Source organism: Trichomycterus rosablanca, chromosome 3, assembly GCF_030014385.1.
Source record: "Trichomycterus rosablanca isolate fTriRos1 chromosome 3, fTriRos1.hap1, whole genome shotgun sequence".
Lineage (NCBI taxonomy): Eukaryota > Metazoa > Chordata > Actinopteri > Siluriformes > Trichomycteridae > Trichomycterus > Trichomycterus rosablanca.
In genome coordinates this window covers 868,289-884,652 of record NC_085990.1, presented here as the reverse complement: position 1 = coordinate 884,652, position 16,364 = coordinate 868,289, and the positions used below count along the sequence as shown (strand labels likewise).

At 39.0% G+C, this 16,364-nt stretch overlaps 1 protein-coding gene across 1 annotated transcript; it reads right to left on the bottom strand.

Moving 5' to 3' along the window:
* Window positions 1–10,062: 10,062 nt before the first annotated feature.
* twist1b (twist family bHLH transcription factor 1b) lies at window positions 10,063–12,511 on the bottom strand. The gene is made up of 2 exons (XM_062991654.1): window positions 11,828–12,511; window positions 10,063–10,374 (listed from the first exon to the last, which is right to left on the bottom strand). The coding sequence occupies exon 1, from the start codon at window positions 12,405–12,407 to the stop codon at window positions 11,877–11,879; it is 531 nt and encodes a 176-aa protein (XP_062847724.1). The 5' UTR covers window positions 12,408–12,511; the 3' UTR covers window positions 10,063–10,374; window positions 11,828–11,876.
* Between the last annotated feature and the right edge of the window lie 3,853 nt (window positions 12,512–16,364).

The window sequence follows — 16,364 nt, the reverse complement described above, 5'->3', positions numbered from 1 at the left end:
TTGAATCAAATCTTAAATTGAGTCTTTAATTGAATCCTGCATTGAATCTGGAAATGAATCATTAATTAAATCCTCTACTGAATCTTTAATTAATTCGTGCACTGAATCCTAAACTGAATCTTGTGATTGAATCATTAATTAAATATTTTATTGAATCTTTAGTTAAATCTTAAATCTTGAATTGAATCCTAAATTGAATATTTAATTGAATCTTAAATTTAATCTGAAATTGAATCATTAATTAAATCTTCTATTGAATCTTTGGTTGAATATTGCACTGAATCTTGAAATTAATCATTAATTGAATCTTTAATCGAATCTTGAATCAAATTTTTTATTGAATCCTGACTTAAATCTTGACTTGATTCCTTACTTATATCTTCTGTTGAATCTTGCACTGAATCTTTAATTAAATTCTGAATTGAATCTAGCACTGAATCTTGAAATGAATCTTCAGGTGAATGTTTAATTAAATCCTGAATTAAATCATTAATTAAATCTTAAATTGAATCTTGAAATGAATCTTGGGGTGAATATTTAATTAAATCCTGAATTAAATCATTAATTAAATCTTATATGGAATCTTCTATTGAATCTTTAATTGAATCTTGAACTGTATTAAACATGAGCGCTCGGTGTGAGCGGCTGAACGAACTGTTAAATATAAAAATAAAAATAAAACTATAAGCCACGTGAGGGGAAGTGAATCTGAAGAGTCGTGTCGGTGGTGTTAGATGAATCAGCGTCGACGTCAGTACTGATGAACGTGGTTCTCCTGCATGTCCTCACAAAGCTTCTCTTCACCACGTGTAACGAGTCGAACCCCGACGTGTGGCGGAGACAAAATGAGAATCATTGTAGCGCTCAGGAACAACAGGTCAGTGATCGCGGCCCCGCTGGCAGTCCGAGGTGCTCCGCCCTCGGGGCCGCAGGTTAATGAGCGCTCGGGGATTAGCGGCCGGCGTGGGGCCCGACCCCGCTGGGAGCCGATCACCCTCGGGACGCTGAGGCTGGCACTTGTATGATGTACGTGTCTGTCCCAAAATTTACTGATCTCCTGAGTAGAGCCGATTGTAACTGATGTAGAACTTTAGATTCAGATTATCGAGACGCTCTGGTTAGACGGACATAATGTCATCATCTGTCCCCGCCCACCGCCGTCGTTTTAGCTTACTAAGCTAACACAGTTAGCCTCAGGCCAGCTAACGTCTCCCTCCGTGTCCCGAAAACGCCGAATTATATTCGTCCGCCATGTTTGTAGTTTTTTGTGAGAAACTTTTTTGTGCCGCACTGAATGCTGGGATTGATCTTCAGCGCTGAGGAGGCGTCGGACGCTCCCTCGTTATTCAGTCAGATCATCACTCAGAATTAAGGCGCCTCAGTAGGAGCATTTTAAGGGATCTAAGAATTTAGACACGCCCTCTTCTCTTCTCTGGAGTGTAGGATGATGGGAAATGTGTCTGTGTAGAGAGAGCGCCAGGTTTATGCTATACAGGATGTTTTTCTCGTGCTTGTTTACTAACCGATTCTCCCTCGGTTATTCCCAGTAAACACGAGCGAACATGAGCAGGACGGTTTAAACTCGGACCGTAACCGCGTGTTTATACGTCCTGAGAATGACGAGGATGTTTACGGACGAACCGGCCTGCAAAAATAAACATCACCGCCGCGTAAAGCTGCACTTTTATGATCCATGAGGTTCGCCGCTGGTGTTGTGTACCCCTCAGCGGCCGCTCTGATTGCCTGTTTATTTTTACTATGCCTGGCCGAGCGCGGGAGGTGCCAGGTCTCTCATCTCGATCCGTTTCCTGTGTGATATCATTGTGTACGGGCCGAGCGGCGGCGGGAAGCACGTGCTGTGTGCTGCCTGGGTGGCGAGCGCTGGGCGGCGGGTTCTGGCATTCGGGCCTCCTTACACTTGTTCTTTTGGACGGGTTTGAAAGCGGTTTGTCACCATCAGGCTTGGCAGCGTTCGCCCGCCGGGCTTCACCGTGACGACTGCTGATTCGTCGTGAGAGGTTCGTTATAGTTTATTACAGAACCAACGACGTTTCTGATTCAGGAAAAGAAACGAAAGCGAACGCACACTTTATTATTTTTATTTTATTTTTTATTATTATTATTTATATTCTTATTACTGTTGTATCAGCCATTCTACACACACACACACACACACACACACACACACACACAAAGAGTTACCCAGTATAATTATCTGTTTCTGCACTAACACAACATCACTGCTGTTAAAATTTAGGGCGACACCAGGGACAATTTTGCCTTCAAGTTTGTTCTTAAAAAATTATCAAAATGAAACATATAGTTTATTATTGTTGTTGTTGTTGTTGTTGTTGTTGTTGTTGTTATTGTTATTATTATTATTATTATTATTGTTATCATTATTGTTATTGTTGTAGTTATTATTATTATTATTATCAGCATTATTATATTATTTTATTTATTATGAATAAAATAATATATTTATAATAATAATTTAATAACAAAAGTTATAGTTACATTTAAAATACTAAAATACATGCAATAGAAAAGTATGATAATATTTCACCTCATTATATAAAGAAGAATCAGAACAAAATGTGTTATTGTTACACCACTGAGCAAAATATTCAGCACAAGATCTGTTTTAATGTGTGTTTACATTTATCATTTTAACTGATTTATCAATTATTATCAGTTATCAATTATAAAAAAGTTACAATTGAATCACTCACACACACACACACACACACATACACACACACACACACACACTACTGCATTTTAGCGATTATTAAACACTATCTGGAAAAACAGCTTTAAACACCATCAACACACACTGTGTCCCCTGTCAAGCCAAAGACTGAATACTGTCACACCCAAACCCCAGAGTCCGACTGTCCCTGTGTCCACTACCATTCTTACATCAGTGTGTGGAACTGAGACCCTCTGTACTGGCCTAGTGTAAGGTATAGTGGTGTAGTGGGGGCAATAGGGTGTAGTGTGTAAGGTGTAGATTGTATTGGTGTAGTGCTTAAGTGTAGTGTTGTAGGGTGTATGGTGTAGTGATGGAGGGTGTAGTGTGTAGGGTGTGCTGTAGTGGTGTAGTAAGGTGTATGGTGTAGGTTGTATTGGTTGTATTAGCGGTGTAAGGTGAAGTGGTGTAGGCGATGCAGTAGGGTTTAGTGGTGTATGCTGTAGGGTTTAGCGTAGGTTGTAGTGGTGTAGGTGGTGCAGTAGGGTGTAGTGGTGTAGGTGGTGCAGTAGGGTGTAGTGTATGGTGTAGGGTTTAGTGTAGGTTGTAGTGGTGTAGGTGGTGTAGTGGTGTAGGTGGTGCAGTAGGGTGTAGTGGTGTATGGTGGTGCAGTAGGGTGTATTGGTGTATGGTGGTGCAGTAGGGTGTATTGGTGTATGGTGTAGGGTTTAGTGTAGGTTGTAGTGGTGTAGGTGGTGCAGTAGAGTGTAGTGATGTATGGTGTAGGGTGTAGGTGGTGCAGTAGGGTGTATTGGTGTGTGGTGTAGTGGTGTAGGTGGTGCAGTAGGGTGTAGTGGTGTATGGTGTAGGGTTTAGTGTATGGTGTAGTGGTGTAGGTGGTGAAGTAGGGTGTATTGGTGTATGGTGTAGGGTTTAGTGTAGGGTGTAGTGGTGCAGTAGGGTGTAGTGGTGTATGGTGTAGGGTTTAGTGTAGGGTGTAGTGGTGTATAGTGTAGGGTTTAGTGTATGGTGTAGTGGTGTAGGTGGTGCAGTAGGGTGTAATGGTGTATGGTGTAGGTGGTGCAGTGGTGTAGGTGGTGCAGTAGGGTATATTGTGTATGGTGTAGGGTTTAGTGTAGGGTGTAGTGGTGCATGGTGTAGGGTTTTGTGTAGGGTGTAGTGGTGTATGGTGTAGGTGGTGCAGTAGGGTATAGTGGTGTAGGTGGTGCAGTAGGGTGTAGTGGTGTATGGTGTAGGGTTTAGTGTAGGGTGTAGTGGTGTATGGTGTAGGTGGTGCGGTAGGGTATAGTGGTGTAGGTGGTGCAGTAGGGTGTAGTGGTGTATGGTGTAGGGTTTAGTGTAGGGTGTAGTGGTGTATGGTGTAGGTGGTGCGGTAGGGTATAGTGGTGTATGGTGTAGGGTTTAGTGTAGGGTGTAGTGGTGTATGGTGTAGGGTTTAGTGTAGGGTGTAGTGGTGTATGGTGTAGGTGGTGCGGTAGGGTATAGTGGTGTAGGTGGTGCAGTAGGGTGTAGTGGTGTATGGTGTAGTGGTGTAGGTGGTGCAGTAGGGTGTAGTGGTGTAGGGTTTAGTGTAGGGTGTAGTGATGTAGTGGTGCATGGTGTAGAGTTTTGTGTAGGGTGTAGTGGTGTAGGTGGTGCAGTAGGGTGTATTGGTGTATGGTGTAAGGTTTAGTGTAGGGTGTATTGGTGTATGGTGTAGGGTGTAGGTGGTGCAGTAGGGTGTAGTGGTGTATGGTGTAGTGGTGCAGGTGGTGCAGTAGGGTGTAGTGGTGTATGGTGTAGTGGTGTAGGTGGTGCAGTAGGGTGTAGTGGTGTAGGGTGTAGGGTTTAGTGTAGGGTGTATTGGTGTATGGTGTAGGTGGTGCAGTAGGGTGCGGTGGTGTATGGTGTAGGGTTTTGCGTAGGGTGTATTGGTGTATGGTGTAGGTGGTGCAGTAGGGTGCAGTGGTGTATGGTGTAGTGGTGTAGGTGGTGCAGTAGGGTGTAGTGGTGTATGGTGTAGGTGGTGCAGTAGGATGTAGTGGTGTATGATGTAGGGTTTAGTGTAGGGTGTAATGGTGTAGTGGTGCATAGTGTAGGATTTTGTGTAGGGTGTAGTGGTGTAGGTGGTGCAGTAGGGTGTATTGGTGTATGGTGTAGGGTTTAGTGTATGGTGTATTGGTGTATGGTGTAGGGTTTTGTGTAGGGTGTAGTGGTGTAGGTGGTGCAGTAGGGTGTAGTGGTGTAGGGTTTAGTGTAGGGTGTAGTGGTGCATGGTGTAGGGTTTTGTGTAGGGTGTAGTGATGTAGGTGGTGCAGTAGGGTGTATGGTGTAGGGTTTAGTGTAGGGTGTAGTGGTGTATGGTGTAGGGTTTTGTGTAGGGTGTATTGGTGTATGGTGTAGGTGGTGCAGTAGGGTGTAGTGGTGTATGGTGTAGGGTTTTGTGTAGGGTGTAGTGGTGTATGGTGTATTGGTGTAGGGTGTAGGTGGTGCAGTAGGGTGTAGTGGTGTATGGTGTAGTGGTGTGGGTGGTGCAGTAGGGTGTAGTGGTGTATGGTGTAGTGGTGTAGGTGGTGCAGTAGGGTGTAGTGGTGTATGGTGTATGGTGTAGTGGTGTAGGTGGTGCAGTAGAGTGTAGTGGTGTATGGTGTAGTGGTGTAAGTGGTGCAGTAGGGTGTAGTGGTGTAGTGGTGTAAGTGGTGCAGTATGGTGTAGTGGTGTAGTGGTGTATGGTGTAGGGGTGTAGGGTTTAGTGTAGGGTGTAGTGGTGCATGGTGTAGGGTTTTGTGTAGGGTGTAGTGGTGTAGGTGGTGCAGTAGGGTGTAGGGTTTAGTGTAGGGTGTAGTGGTGTATGGTGTAGGGTTTTGTGTAGGGTGTATTGGTGTATGGTGTAGGTGGTGCAGTAGGGTGTAGTGGTGTATGGTGTAGGGTTTTGTGTAGGGTGTAGTGGTGTATGGTGTAGGGTTTTGTGTAGGGTGTAGTGGTGTATGGTGTAGGGTGTATTGGTGTAGGGTGTAGGTGGTGCAGTAGGGTGTAGTTGTGTATGGTGTAGTGGTGTGGGTGGTGCAGTAGGGTGTAGTGGTGTATGGTGTAGGTGGTGCAGTAGGGTGTATTGGTGTATGGTGTAGTGGTGTAGGTGGTGCAGTAGGGTGTATTGGTGTATGGTGTAGTGGTGTATGGTGTAGGTGGTGCAGTAGGGTGTAGTGGTGTATGGTGTAGGGTTCAGTGTAGGGTGTAGTGGTGTATGGTGTAGGGTTTCGTGTAGGGTGTATTGGTGTAGGTGGTGCAGTAGGGTGTAGTGGTGTATGGTGTAGTGGTGTAGGTGGTGCAGTAGGGTGTAGTGGTGTATGGTGTAGTGGTGTAGGTGGTGCAGTAGGGTGTAGTGGTGTATGGTGTAGGTGGTGCAGTAGGGTGTAGTGGTGTATGGTGTAGGTGGTGCAGTAGGGTGTAGTGGTGTATGGTGTAGGTGGTGCAGTAGGGTGTAGTGGTGTATGGTGTAGGGTTTTGTGTAGGGTGTATTGGTGTATGGTGTAGGTGGTGCAGTAGGGTGTAGTGGTGTATGGTGTAGTGGTGTAGGTGGTGCAGTAGGGTGTAGTGGTGTAGGTGGTGCAGTAGGGTGTAGTGGTGTATGGTGTAGTGGTGTATGGTGTAGTGGTGTAGGTGGTGCAGTAGGGTGTAGTGGTGTATGGTGTAGTGGTGTAGGTGGTGCAGTAGGGTGTAGTGGTGTATGGTGTAGTGGTGTATGGTGTAGTGGTGTAGGTGGTGCAGTAGGGTGTAGTGGTGTATGGTGTAGTGGTGTATGGTGTAGTGGTGTAGGTGGTGCAGTAGGGTGTAGTGGTGTATGGTGTAGTGGTGTAGGTGGTGCAGTAGGGTGTAGTGGTGTATGGTGTAGGTGGTGCAGTAGGGTGAAGTGATGTATGGTGTAGGGTGTAGTGAGGTTAAGCCTGTAGCAGCAGCAGAACTTCTCTTATATTCTCTCCATCCTGAATCTTCTTCTTCACAGTAAAATCCCTGAAGATCCACTGAACCTCTCGGCCCTGTCGGTTCCTCCTCATCATGAGCGAGAATAAAACGCTTTGTTTTAAAACTCGGTTCTGACGGAACGAATTCGGTTCTGCCTTTGAACATCTGTTCCAATCACGTGACCCACAAAACGCTAACATCTGTCTGAAATGAGCTCCACTCGTGTGCCTGAAACATCTGCCAAGTCCTGCACAACTGGAAATGATCTGTGAGCCTTTAGATCTGTTTACATCAGCTTCAGCACAAAGAGCGAAAATTAATACAAATCCAGATTCAGTAAAAAAATCCCCGGATTCGATTCTTACATTCATACATCCAGGACTCTCACCGTTAAGTCAAGTCAAGTCAAGTCAAGTCAAGTCACCTTTATTTCTATAGCACATTTAAAAGACAACGTGTGTGTCAACCAAAGTGCTGTAGCTACATTACAATCAAGTATAAATACCACTCAACTATGCATATAACATTTAACAAATCATTAACATACATACAAAATAACATACATACGCACCAACATATAAATCAAATAAAACCACTAAAACAAAGATGGCTATGACAACCCAACAAATATTAAAAAACGTATTCATTAAGAGGACTCAAATGCCAAAGAAAACAAATACGTTTTTAAATTTGATTTAAAGGCATCTATTGTGTGGGACTCCTTTATGAAAAGTGGAAGACTATTCCAGAGTCTTGGGGCAGCTACAGAAACGGCCCTGTCACCCTTGAACCTCATTTGAGAACGTGGAATAGCTAAGAGCAGCTGGTTAGAGGATCGTAGAGCTGTACACCGTCACTGAGAAATACAAATCACTCATTCATCTGTAATTAAAAAATCAATTAATTATAACAACAACAAAACACCCACTGACCTCGTCACTTCACCATGAAGGTCTCCCACATGTGGGTTTATGACGCAAAAAGTTCTATACTTAATATATATTTTATCAGCTCCGTGTTTATTTCTACAAAAATACAAAGTGAAAGAATCTTTATGCCTCTTTATTTATTGTTTTAATTTGACTAAATAACACGTTTAATGGTGTAATTATTTTATAGTGCAATAATTGCAATTTAGGACGCAGGTGATTTATAAAAAAGTAAATTTTTGATGACTTGTGATTTGTTCTTATAAGAAATGTACTGATGTACTGATGGATTTATTACAGAACAGAAAATTGACAAAAATAATGTAATTCATTCATAAATAAAACTAAGTAACTCTAAGTAAGTAACTAAAGTAACTATGCCAGTATTAATTATTATTATTATTATCATTATTATATTATTATTTATTATTATTATTATTATCAATACTAACACTACTACCAATAATAATAATACTATTGTTGTTTCTGTTGTTATTATTACAGTTGTTGTATTTATTACTATTGTTGTTACTGCTGTTATTATTATTATTAATACTACTACTTCTACTATTAATAATAATAATAATATATATTGTTGTTGCTGTTTTTATTACTATTATTATTATCTTATTATTGTTTTTGTTGTATTTATTACTATTGTAGTTGTTGCTGTTATTATTATTTTGAATATTCCTCCTCTTCTTCTTCTTCTTTTTCTTCTTCTTCTTCTTCTTCTTCTTATTATTAGTAGTAGCAGTAGTAACACTACTACATCTAATAATAATAATATATTGTTGTTGTTATCATTATATATGTGTTACTGTAATTATTATTGTTGTTGTTGCTGTTGTTGTTATTATTATTTGTATTCTTATTATTATCACTACTACTACTACTAAAATAATACTAACAATATATTGTTGTTGTTATAATTATATATGCGTTGTTGTAATTATTGTTGTTGTTATTGTTATTATTATTTATATTCTTATTATTATTAATACTACTACTACTACTACTACTAAAATAATAATAATAATAATAATATATTGTTGTTGCTGTTATTATCATTATTATTGTTTTGTTGTTATTATAGTTGTGGCTGTTTTTGTTATTATTGTTATTTATATTATAAAGTTATAGTTATTATAATAATGAAACTCTTCAGGCTCTCTGATGCTCCTCTGAAGCTCGTTTTTGATTCCTACCCATCCTAAGGAATATTTTAGGTGATTTATTTGAATGTTTGTCTCTCTGTAGTAAAATCAGTGTGTAGATGAGAGTTTAACCTGCTCTGCACCTTCCACCCAGCGGCTGCAGCGGCTCCGGTTTCACTCACATCTGGAAATTCCGTTCGTTCCTCCAGAGTCATTACACACACCTCCAAACCGGCCAGCGCGGGTATGGACCGAACCCCTGTCTAAGAGCTGCGTCACACTACACACCTCCAAACCGGCCAGCGCGGGTATGGATCGAACCCCTGTCTCAGAGCTGCGCCACACTACACACCTCCAAACCGGCCAGCGCGGGCATGGACCGAACCCCTGTCTCAGAGCTGCGCCACACTACACACCCCCAAACCGGCCAGCGCGGGCATGGACCGAACCCCTGTCTCAGAGCTGCGCCACACTACACACCTCCAAACCGGCCAGCGCGGGAATGGACCGAACCCCTGTCTCAGAGCTGCGCCACACTACACACCTCTCACCGGGAGCGCGTGGAGTGGAACAAACAAAGAGAATAAACATCTTTCTGTTTCTGAACTGATTCAGTTGTAAAAAAAAAATTTATTAAAAATAAATAAGCGATAAAAAAAATGAGTGAATTTAAGACTAAAACTCGAGGGTTTGTTTTACTGTCACTGACATAAAATACATAAATTTAGGTCTGTACTGTTTAATTATTGTTTTAAAAATGTTCCTCTTTTAACAACAGACTTTTAAACATTTATTTTATAATTATAATAATATAAAAGTGCGTCGCTTTAATGCTGGAAGCTCAAAGATTAAAGATTTATATTAAATGTTTGTATAATTCAGTCATTTTACACAAAACAAAAATACACATTCAAGTGGAGAGTAAAATATTTAAAGCATTAATAATAAAATAGCTCCAGCTTTCTTAGAATCTGTGGTTTCTTTAATTCGTGAATTCAATTGTTACCTAAACAATAGGCTAATAGTTGGTTATCATTAAAAATACAGTTTAATTTCTGCCTATAAAACATAAAGGAAATAATAAGGATTTTTTTTACTTCACTTGTATTTGTGTAGAAGTGTTTGCGTACACCATAAAACTAATACTATTTAAAATAAATGATAATATAGGCTATATTATATACAGTGATAATAAAAAGTAAACAAATATGCTTTTAAAATTCGCCAGCTTTATTACAGGAACACACACATATTTACAAAAGTCGTAAAAAATAATGATGCATTTGGACACAGAAGATAAACCGGCTTCATTACAGCATGTCATTAATAAATAAATAACGTTCCTACTACGTCCCAGTTTACACAGGTTTAGACTGAAGGCTTCGGTAGCAAAAAAAAAAAAGGAAAATAATAATAAAGAAATAAAGATTAAAATCTTGTGAAGGTTCCTATGCGCAGTTCAGACGCGCAGTAACATTCCAACATTCAGCGTCAAAATCTGTGTAAAGTCCCGATTCCTCCCTCCAGAGTCCACAGAGATTTATTTTCCTTTGGTTAGGAAGGAATGTAGGAATCCAGCACTTGTTTTACTCAGTCAGTCCACGTTTGTCTTGCCAGCAAAGACGAACATCACCTGTAAATGAGAAAATAAAATTAAATTAATGATGCGCTTTAGGACTCCAGCACACATAAATAAATACAATATATAAATAAAAACAAACAACAATGAACGCAATGATAATTATTATTATGATCATCATCATTATGGGACTAATTTGGCAAAAATCAATCTGATGTTGACATAATGGTATTCAAGTAATCAAATTCTTAAAGAATTAATATTATAGCATAAAAGTTCTAAATCTGAACAATCAGAGAACACCAAGTCATCTAGACACTGTACAGGCCCAAGGCACAAAATGTCTGATGTATGGGGCTATTCTATTTAATTTTTCTTCAATGTTTATTAGCATTATTACCCATTGTCTCATAAGTATTTGTTTATATTTTTAAGACTAATGCTTTATTAAATTATCCATTTATTATCATTGGTACTGTAATCATATCACACTGGTAATATTATTGGTATTAGTAGTAGTATTGCTGTTTGTTTTTATTTATAGATTTTATTAATTATGTGTGCTGTTTTTATGTTATTTTGTCAATAATTATTTCAAAATACTATTTTTTAAAAATATATATAAAAATTTTTTAATACACAGACCTAAAAACAATGGCAAAATGTGATAAAAAAAAGCAAATGTTAACATTTTGCACTACTGTGGAACTGATGTCCTGTTTAAGTAAATAAAATAAATCATTTCCACTGTTCATAAGACTGCAATTAATAACAATACCTGTTTCTAATTATTTATTTATTTTCCTCATGAACAGGAGCCTTCAGGGGCCCCTTCCATTTCCAGGGCCCCAATCATTACTGGCCTGTTTGGCCTGACCTTTAGCTGCACCTCTGGTGTGTTTATATATTTAAAGCTGTTATAAATAATCATCCTGTGCTGCTGATTAATCTGATGGAGGTTTGATTATACAAAAAGTCTCTCCAAAAATAACTTTCCAATATTTTTATCTTTTATATTTATAATTGTATGTGTATATTGGTTATAATCTATACTACTGCTTCTACTATATATATTTATTCATATTCATTCAATTCATATTATTCATATATTGATTATCATAATGTATATGGGTTATACATATATTTGTATATATTGTTAATAAGAATTTATATACTACTGTTTCTATCTTAGTTGTTTTTCAAGCCATAGTATCAGACGCACAATTGCACATCTTTTGCATTAATTTGCATGTTGTATATTGTATACATGCACATTTGTATTTGTTTTTCTTTTTTCTTTTGTTCTTGTTCAGCTACTGGAGACCAACTGGGATAAATAAAGTATCTGTCTATCTATATATCTTTTAGCTCTACTGCAGGATCATGATTCAGAATACTTTCTCTACTTTCTCTGCGCTCTCCACTTTAGTTTCTGGTCAAAAATAAAACTTTACACGCTGCAGATTTCCCAGAACCTTCCTAAAAGCTTTATGAGAACACACCATACCGTTTAGTTCACCGAAGTCTCTCACGCACTGCGTTTAGGACCGGGCGCACTAGTGGGACGCGGACATGGACCAGGCTCCCTCCATGCGCCACACGGAGAAGGCGTAACTCAGCCGATCATGAGCCACGTAGCTGCAGCTGGTCATCTTCGAGTCGAGCTCGTCGTTTTGCAGAACCTGGTACAAGAAGTCGATGTAGCGAGCTGCGAGTTTCAGGGTTTGAATCTTGCTCAGTTTGTCCGAGGGCAGGGTGGGGATGATTTTGCGCAAGGAGGTGAAGGCCTCGTTTAGAGACTGGGTCCTCTGGCGCTCCCGCACGTTGGCCATGACGCGCTGTGTGTGCAGTTCCTCCAGAGACTGCGGACTGTCGCCGGTGCTTCCCCCGCTTCCCCCGCACTTCTTCCCCTTCTTTTCCGGCCCTGAACTGTCCGAGTCCTCTGCGTCCTTACGGCTGGACCTCCTTTTCCGTGCGCTCTTTTTGGAGTTGCGCTCTTGTTCGGCTTCGCTGCTGCTGCTGCTCGGGTCGCTGTCCGCTGGAGACACGGGACAGCTCGATGAGTCCTGCACGGCTTCGTCGGGCATCTCTTTTATTCCCCTGGAACGGCGCCGTTATTCCCGCATCGAGTTCCACTAATACGATCGCATTAAGTTCCAAAACTGTGCACCAGCATGAACAGCAAAATGGATCCGGGCTTCCCCAAAAAGTTCCCTGGAAGAAAAAGTCGGGAGTTCTTATAGCGCGGAGTTTTGGAGGAGAGGGAGATGATTGGGTAAGAAGGAGCAGTCCGCTTTTAGGAGGAGGGTGAAAAACCCCCTTCCACTTCTTTTATTTTTTAACCCATCCAACAATAAATCATGGTTCCCCCTTAATTCTTCTTCTTCTTATTTATTATTATTTGTTTTACTAAAAACAATGTGAAAATGTCATTAAATATATATTTTGGTAGCGTTCTGTTTTCCTGTTTTGGGTGTTTTATTGGTGTTTTTTTTAAATGGTAAACAGCCAAAGGAAAAAAAAACCAAACTGTTGTTTTGCACAGTTTCTGTGTATTTTTTAATGTTATTTTTAAAATAGTTTTAAAAATACACATACACATAAAAGTACATATATAATATACACATGTATGACACGTTAAAAAGCTTAACTTTTAATAATCACAAACCATTCACACCCACTTCATATCCTGGAGGTGTTTCGACAGAGCACCCAAATGCAGGACTGAACGCTACAGGAAATCTTTCCTTACACCTGCAATCAGACCGTTTAACAATTCATAATAATTCATAATAATTCATAATAATTCATAATAATTTATTATAAATATCTACATTTTGTATTCTATGCATGCACCATAATGCCAATGTTTACATACCTAATACCTAATATATACCTACATTTTGTATGCATGTACCATAAAAAGTGTTTACATGAATCTTACTGTGATTTTTTATTGTATGCAAGAAGTTGTTTGTTGTGAGCTGCTGTGTAACAAAGAAATTTCCTGCAAAGGATCAATAAAGTATCTATCTAAATATGTTATATGTCATACATGTGTGTTATGTGTATTATTATGTGTATCACCAAAACAAATTCCTCGTATGTGTAACATACCTGGCGAAATAAAGTGATTCTGATTCTGATTACGCATAGGCGACATTATTTTGCTTTAAACAGCAAATTTATTCCCAGTTTGTTTATGAATATAATCAGGTGTCAACCAGTCATAAACTTAAGAACATGTTGGTTCACATAATGTACAATTAATAATAAAAATCTTAAAATAAAAATAATCAGAGCATATAATATAACTGCACCTAATAAAATGCATTGAGTTATTGGCTTGAATATTAAATACATTATGAACCATAAATGTTTATTGTTTTGTGGTTTTATATATCTTTTATATATTTTTTAATATATGTATAAACACTTTTATATCTTTATATTCTTGAAAGCTGCTGTAACGTTGCAAATGTCCCCCTGTGGGATAATATAAGGCTATCTTATCTTATAAAAGTGTGTTTGCTTTGGGAGTTTCCCACAGACACATTCGTTAACTACTAAAATAATAAACATTTAGTTTTTTTATATCAGAGATAATAAGTTTTTTGCCATCCGTGCTCGAAAGGAGAATGATGATGATGCTGCATCCTAATCCTCATTTAAATAGTATGTACTAATGAGTGCACTAGTAATGAAGTAGTAGGTTAAATTTAATGCACTGCTATAACATGGAGCAGTGGTAGCTTAGTGGTTAAAGTCATGGCTGGATTACTGACCGGGCCAGCGCCCAAAATATTTTGCGATGCCGATCAACATTTATGATACAATATATTTTTATTTCCGAGGGCCCTCCATTTTAAGGATCCTCTGACTATTAGGGACTTTGACCCCAGGGCCTCTTGGGGGCCCTAGCCATGCTTTTGGGCCCCTTATGAAAATGAATGAGGCGTTGTGGCACTGCTCTGACTTCGACTTCTGGCTATTAGGGGTCCTAGGAAAGAGGGGGGCATATTTTTAGAGGGCCCTGGTTATGAGAGCCCCTACCAGGGGGCCCTAGAGAAGAGCAGGGCATACCATTAGAGGGCCCTTGATCACGAGGGCCCCTGCTATGGGGCCCTTGACTTCCATAGAAGTCGTTTACCATGGCTTCTTGACTTTCTAGGGACCTACAAATTGCCAGGCAAGCTACCATATTTCATAACAGACGTTTTGTTGCAAATATGCGATTCAGGCCCTTACTTAATGTTTCTGAATTTGTATTGTTTCAAAATTATTATGTTCAATTTCTCTTAAGCGCAGAGACACAAATTAATTTAGCAATTTTGCAATTATTTAAATTTAAGACAAGCAATTTCAAGCAGTTTGAATGCATACACACACTTAACTGAGCTATTTGATGTTCTTTTCATGCCTGACAATATGTCCAACAGTGAGCTCACTTTAAAGGCTAACTCACTCACTCACTCACTAACTCTTTGCCCAGGGGCCCAGACTATCCTTAATCCGTCCTTGGTTAAAGTATTGGATTAGTTCAAGCCCTACCATCACCAAGTTGCCACCGTTGGACCCCTGAGCATGGCCCTTAACCTCAATTGCTTGCATTGTATTTGGTCACAGTTGTAGGTCACTTTTGATGAAATGTAAATAGTTCTGAACAGTGGCAGTACTGGATATAAATGTAGAGAAATTAAGATAAAATGCCTTTTAATATAAATAATATATCTCATTTTATTTTATTAGCAATGCTGACCGGCTAAGGTTTAAGGTGTTATCAAAAGTTTTTGGATTCTAGCAGCCTTTCACCTCTACCTGGCTCTGGGTTCTGATAAAACTAGATGATCATTATACATATTTTCATTAAAAAATGTAATAAACATTTTTAAAAACATCTAACCCGATAACTTGCCCCTAAGCTAACATGTTCTTGTTTTCTGTTTGCTGTTAGCATGTGCGGCAAAATTCGGTGCAGTTATCAAAGTTTCGAACGTTTATAGAACTTTAACTATACAGACATTTACTGTAATAAAAACGAAACTAAACAGATAAATAACACAGATTTTAATAGTTTTAATTGTACTAAAAGCAGCGTGTAGTATAATGTTAGTAGTTTGATTAGGCTACCACATTACTGCATAACGAACGGATGATTGAACTGAATTCTGCCCCAAATGTTTTATTAGTTTGTTAATGCAAAATATCCTGATGTTTTATCATTAAGATGTTGTTCTATCATTAAGTGGTGTCTGTTTAATGAAAAATAAAACGAGTTTCCCACCAGGAGGCACCACATGAACACCCTCATCAATCAGAAGCTGAATGGTTTTAATGCAGAACGATTTGTGATCGAACAGTTAATCAGCGGTAAAATATCTATAAATAATGTATAAGATTATGTAATTTTAAGTCTAACATCGTTTTTAAACACCTACAATCAACGCATTTGTTATTTTACTATATTTGTGTTGAAAAACACCCAGAGAAAAGCTCAACTCAACAGCTAATGTTTTGCTAATAGAATAGCGTTTTGGTAGCTAAACAATGACAGCGGTATCTGAAACTGGACGTCAGTCGGTTCTGGGAGCGGTGTTGAGTTTTAAAGACGTTGAGTTTTGAGGTATTTTTTTCCCATAAGGATGTTTGTGAAGCCTGTTAATGCGTCCATGGTCCCGTAGAGCTGCAGATATTTTAGTCTCATGTAAAATAATGAGGTTGTTTTTGACACTTAAACACTGAAAATAACACAAATATAATATAAACACACTGAAATACCATTACAAACAGTTAAATACAATAAAAGCTGCACTTTAGTTTTACTTTTTTATTGTTTCCTTATGCTTCTTAATCGTAGAAATGCTTGATCTTGGAATATCGTATTGTAGTAAAACAGCGAGTGAGGAATGTGATTAGTGGAGGAACTTATGAGCAGTAATAATGAAGAGAAGTTTAGTGCTCCTGTCTCCTTCTTTTACTACATTAAACCACGTTAAGCTTTATTTTCAACCAGAAGCGTTTTAGACTCTGGGAGAAGCTGATTC

What these genes read in the sequence shown, in the direction of transcription:
- twist1b (XM_062991654.1), bottom strand. Translation starts at nt 12,407, where the DNA reads ATGCCCGACGAAGCCGTGCAGGACTCATCGAGCTGTCCCGTGTCTCCA.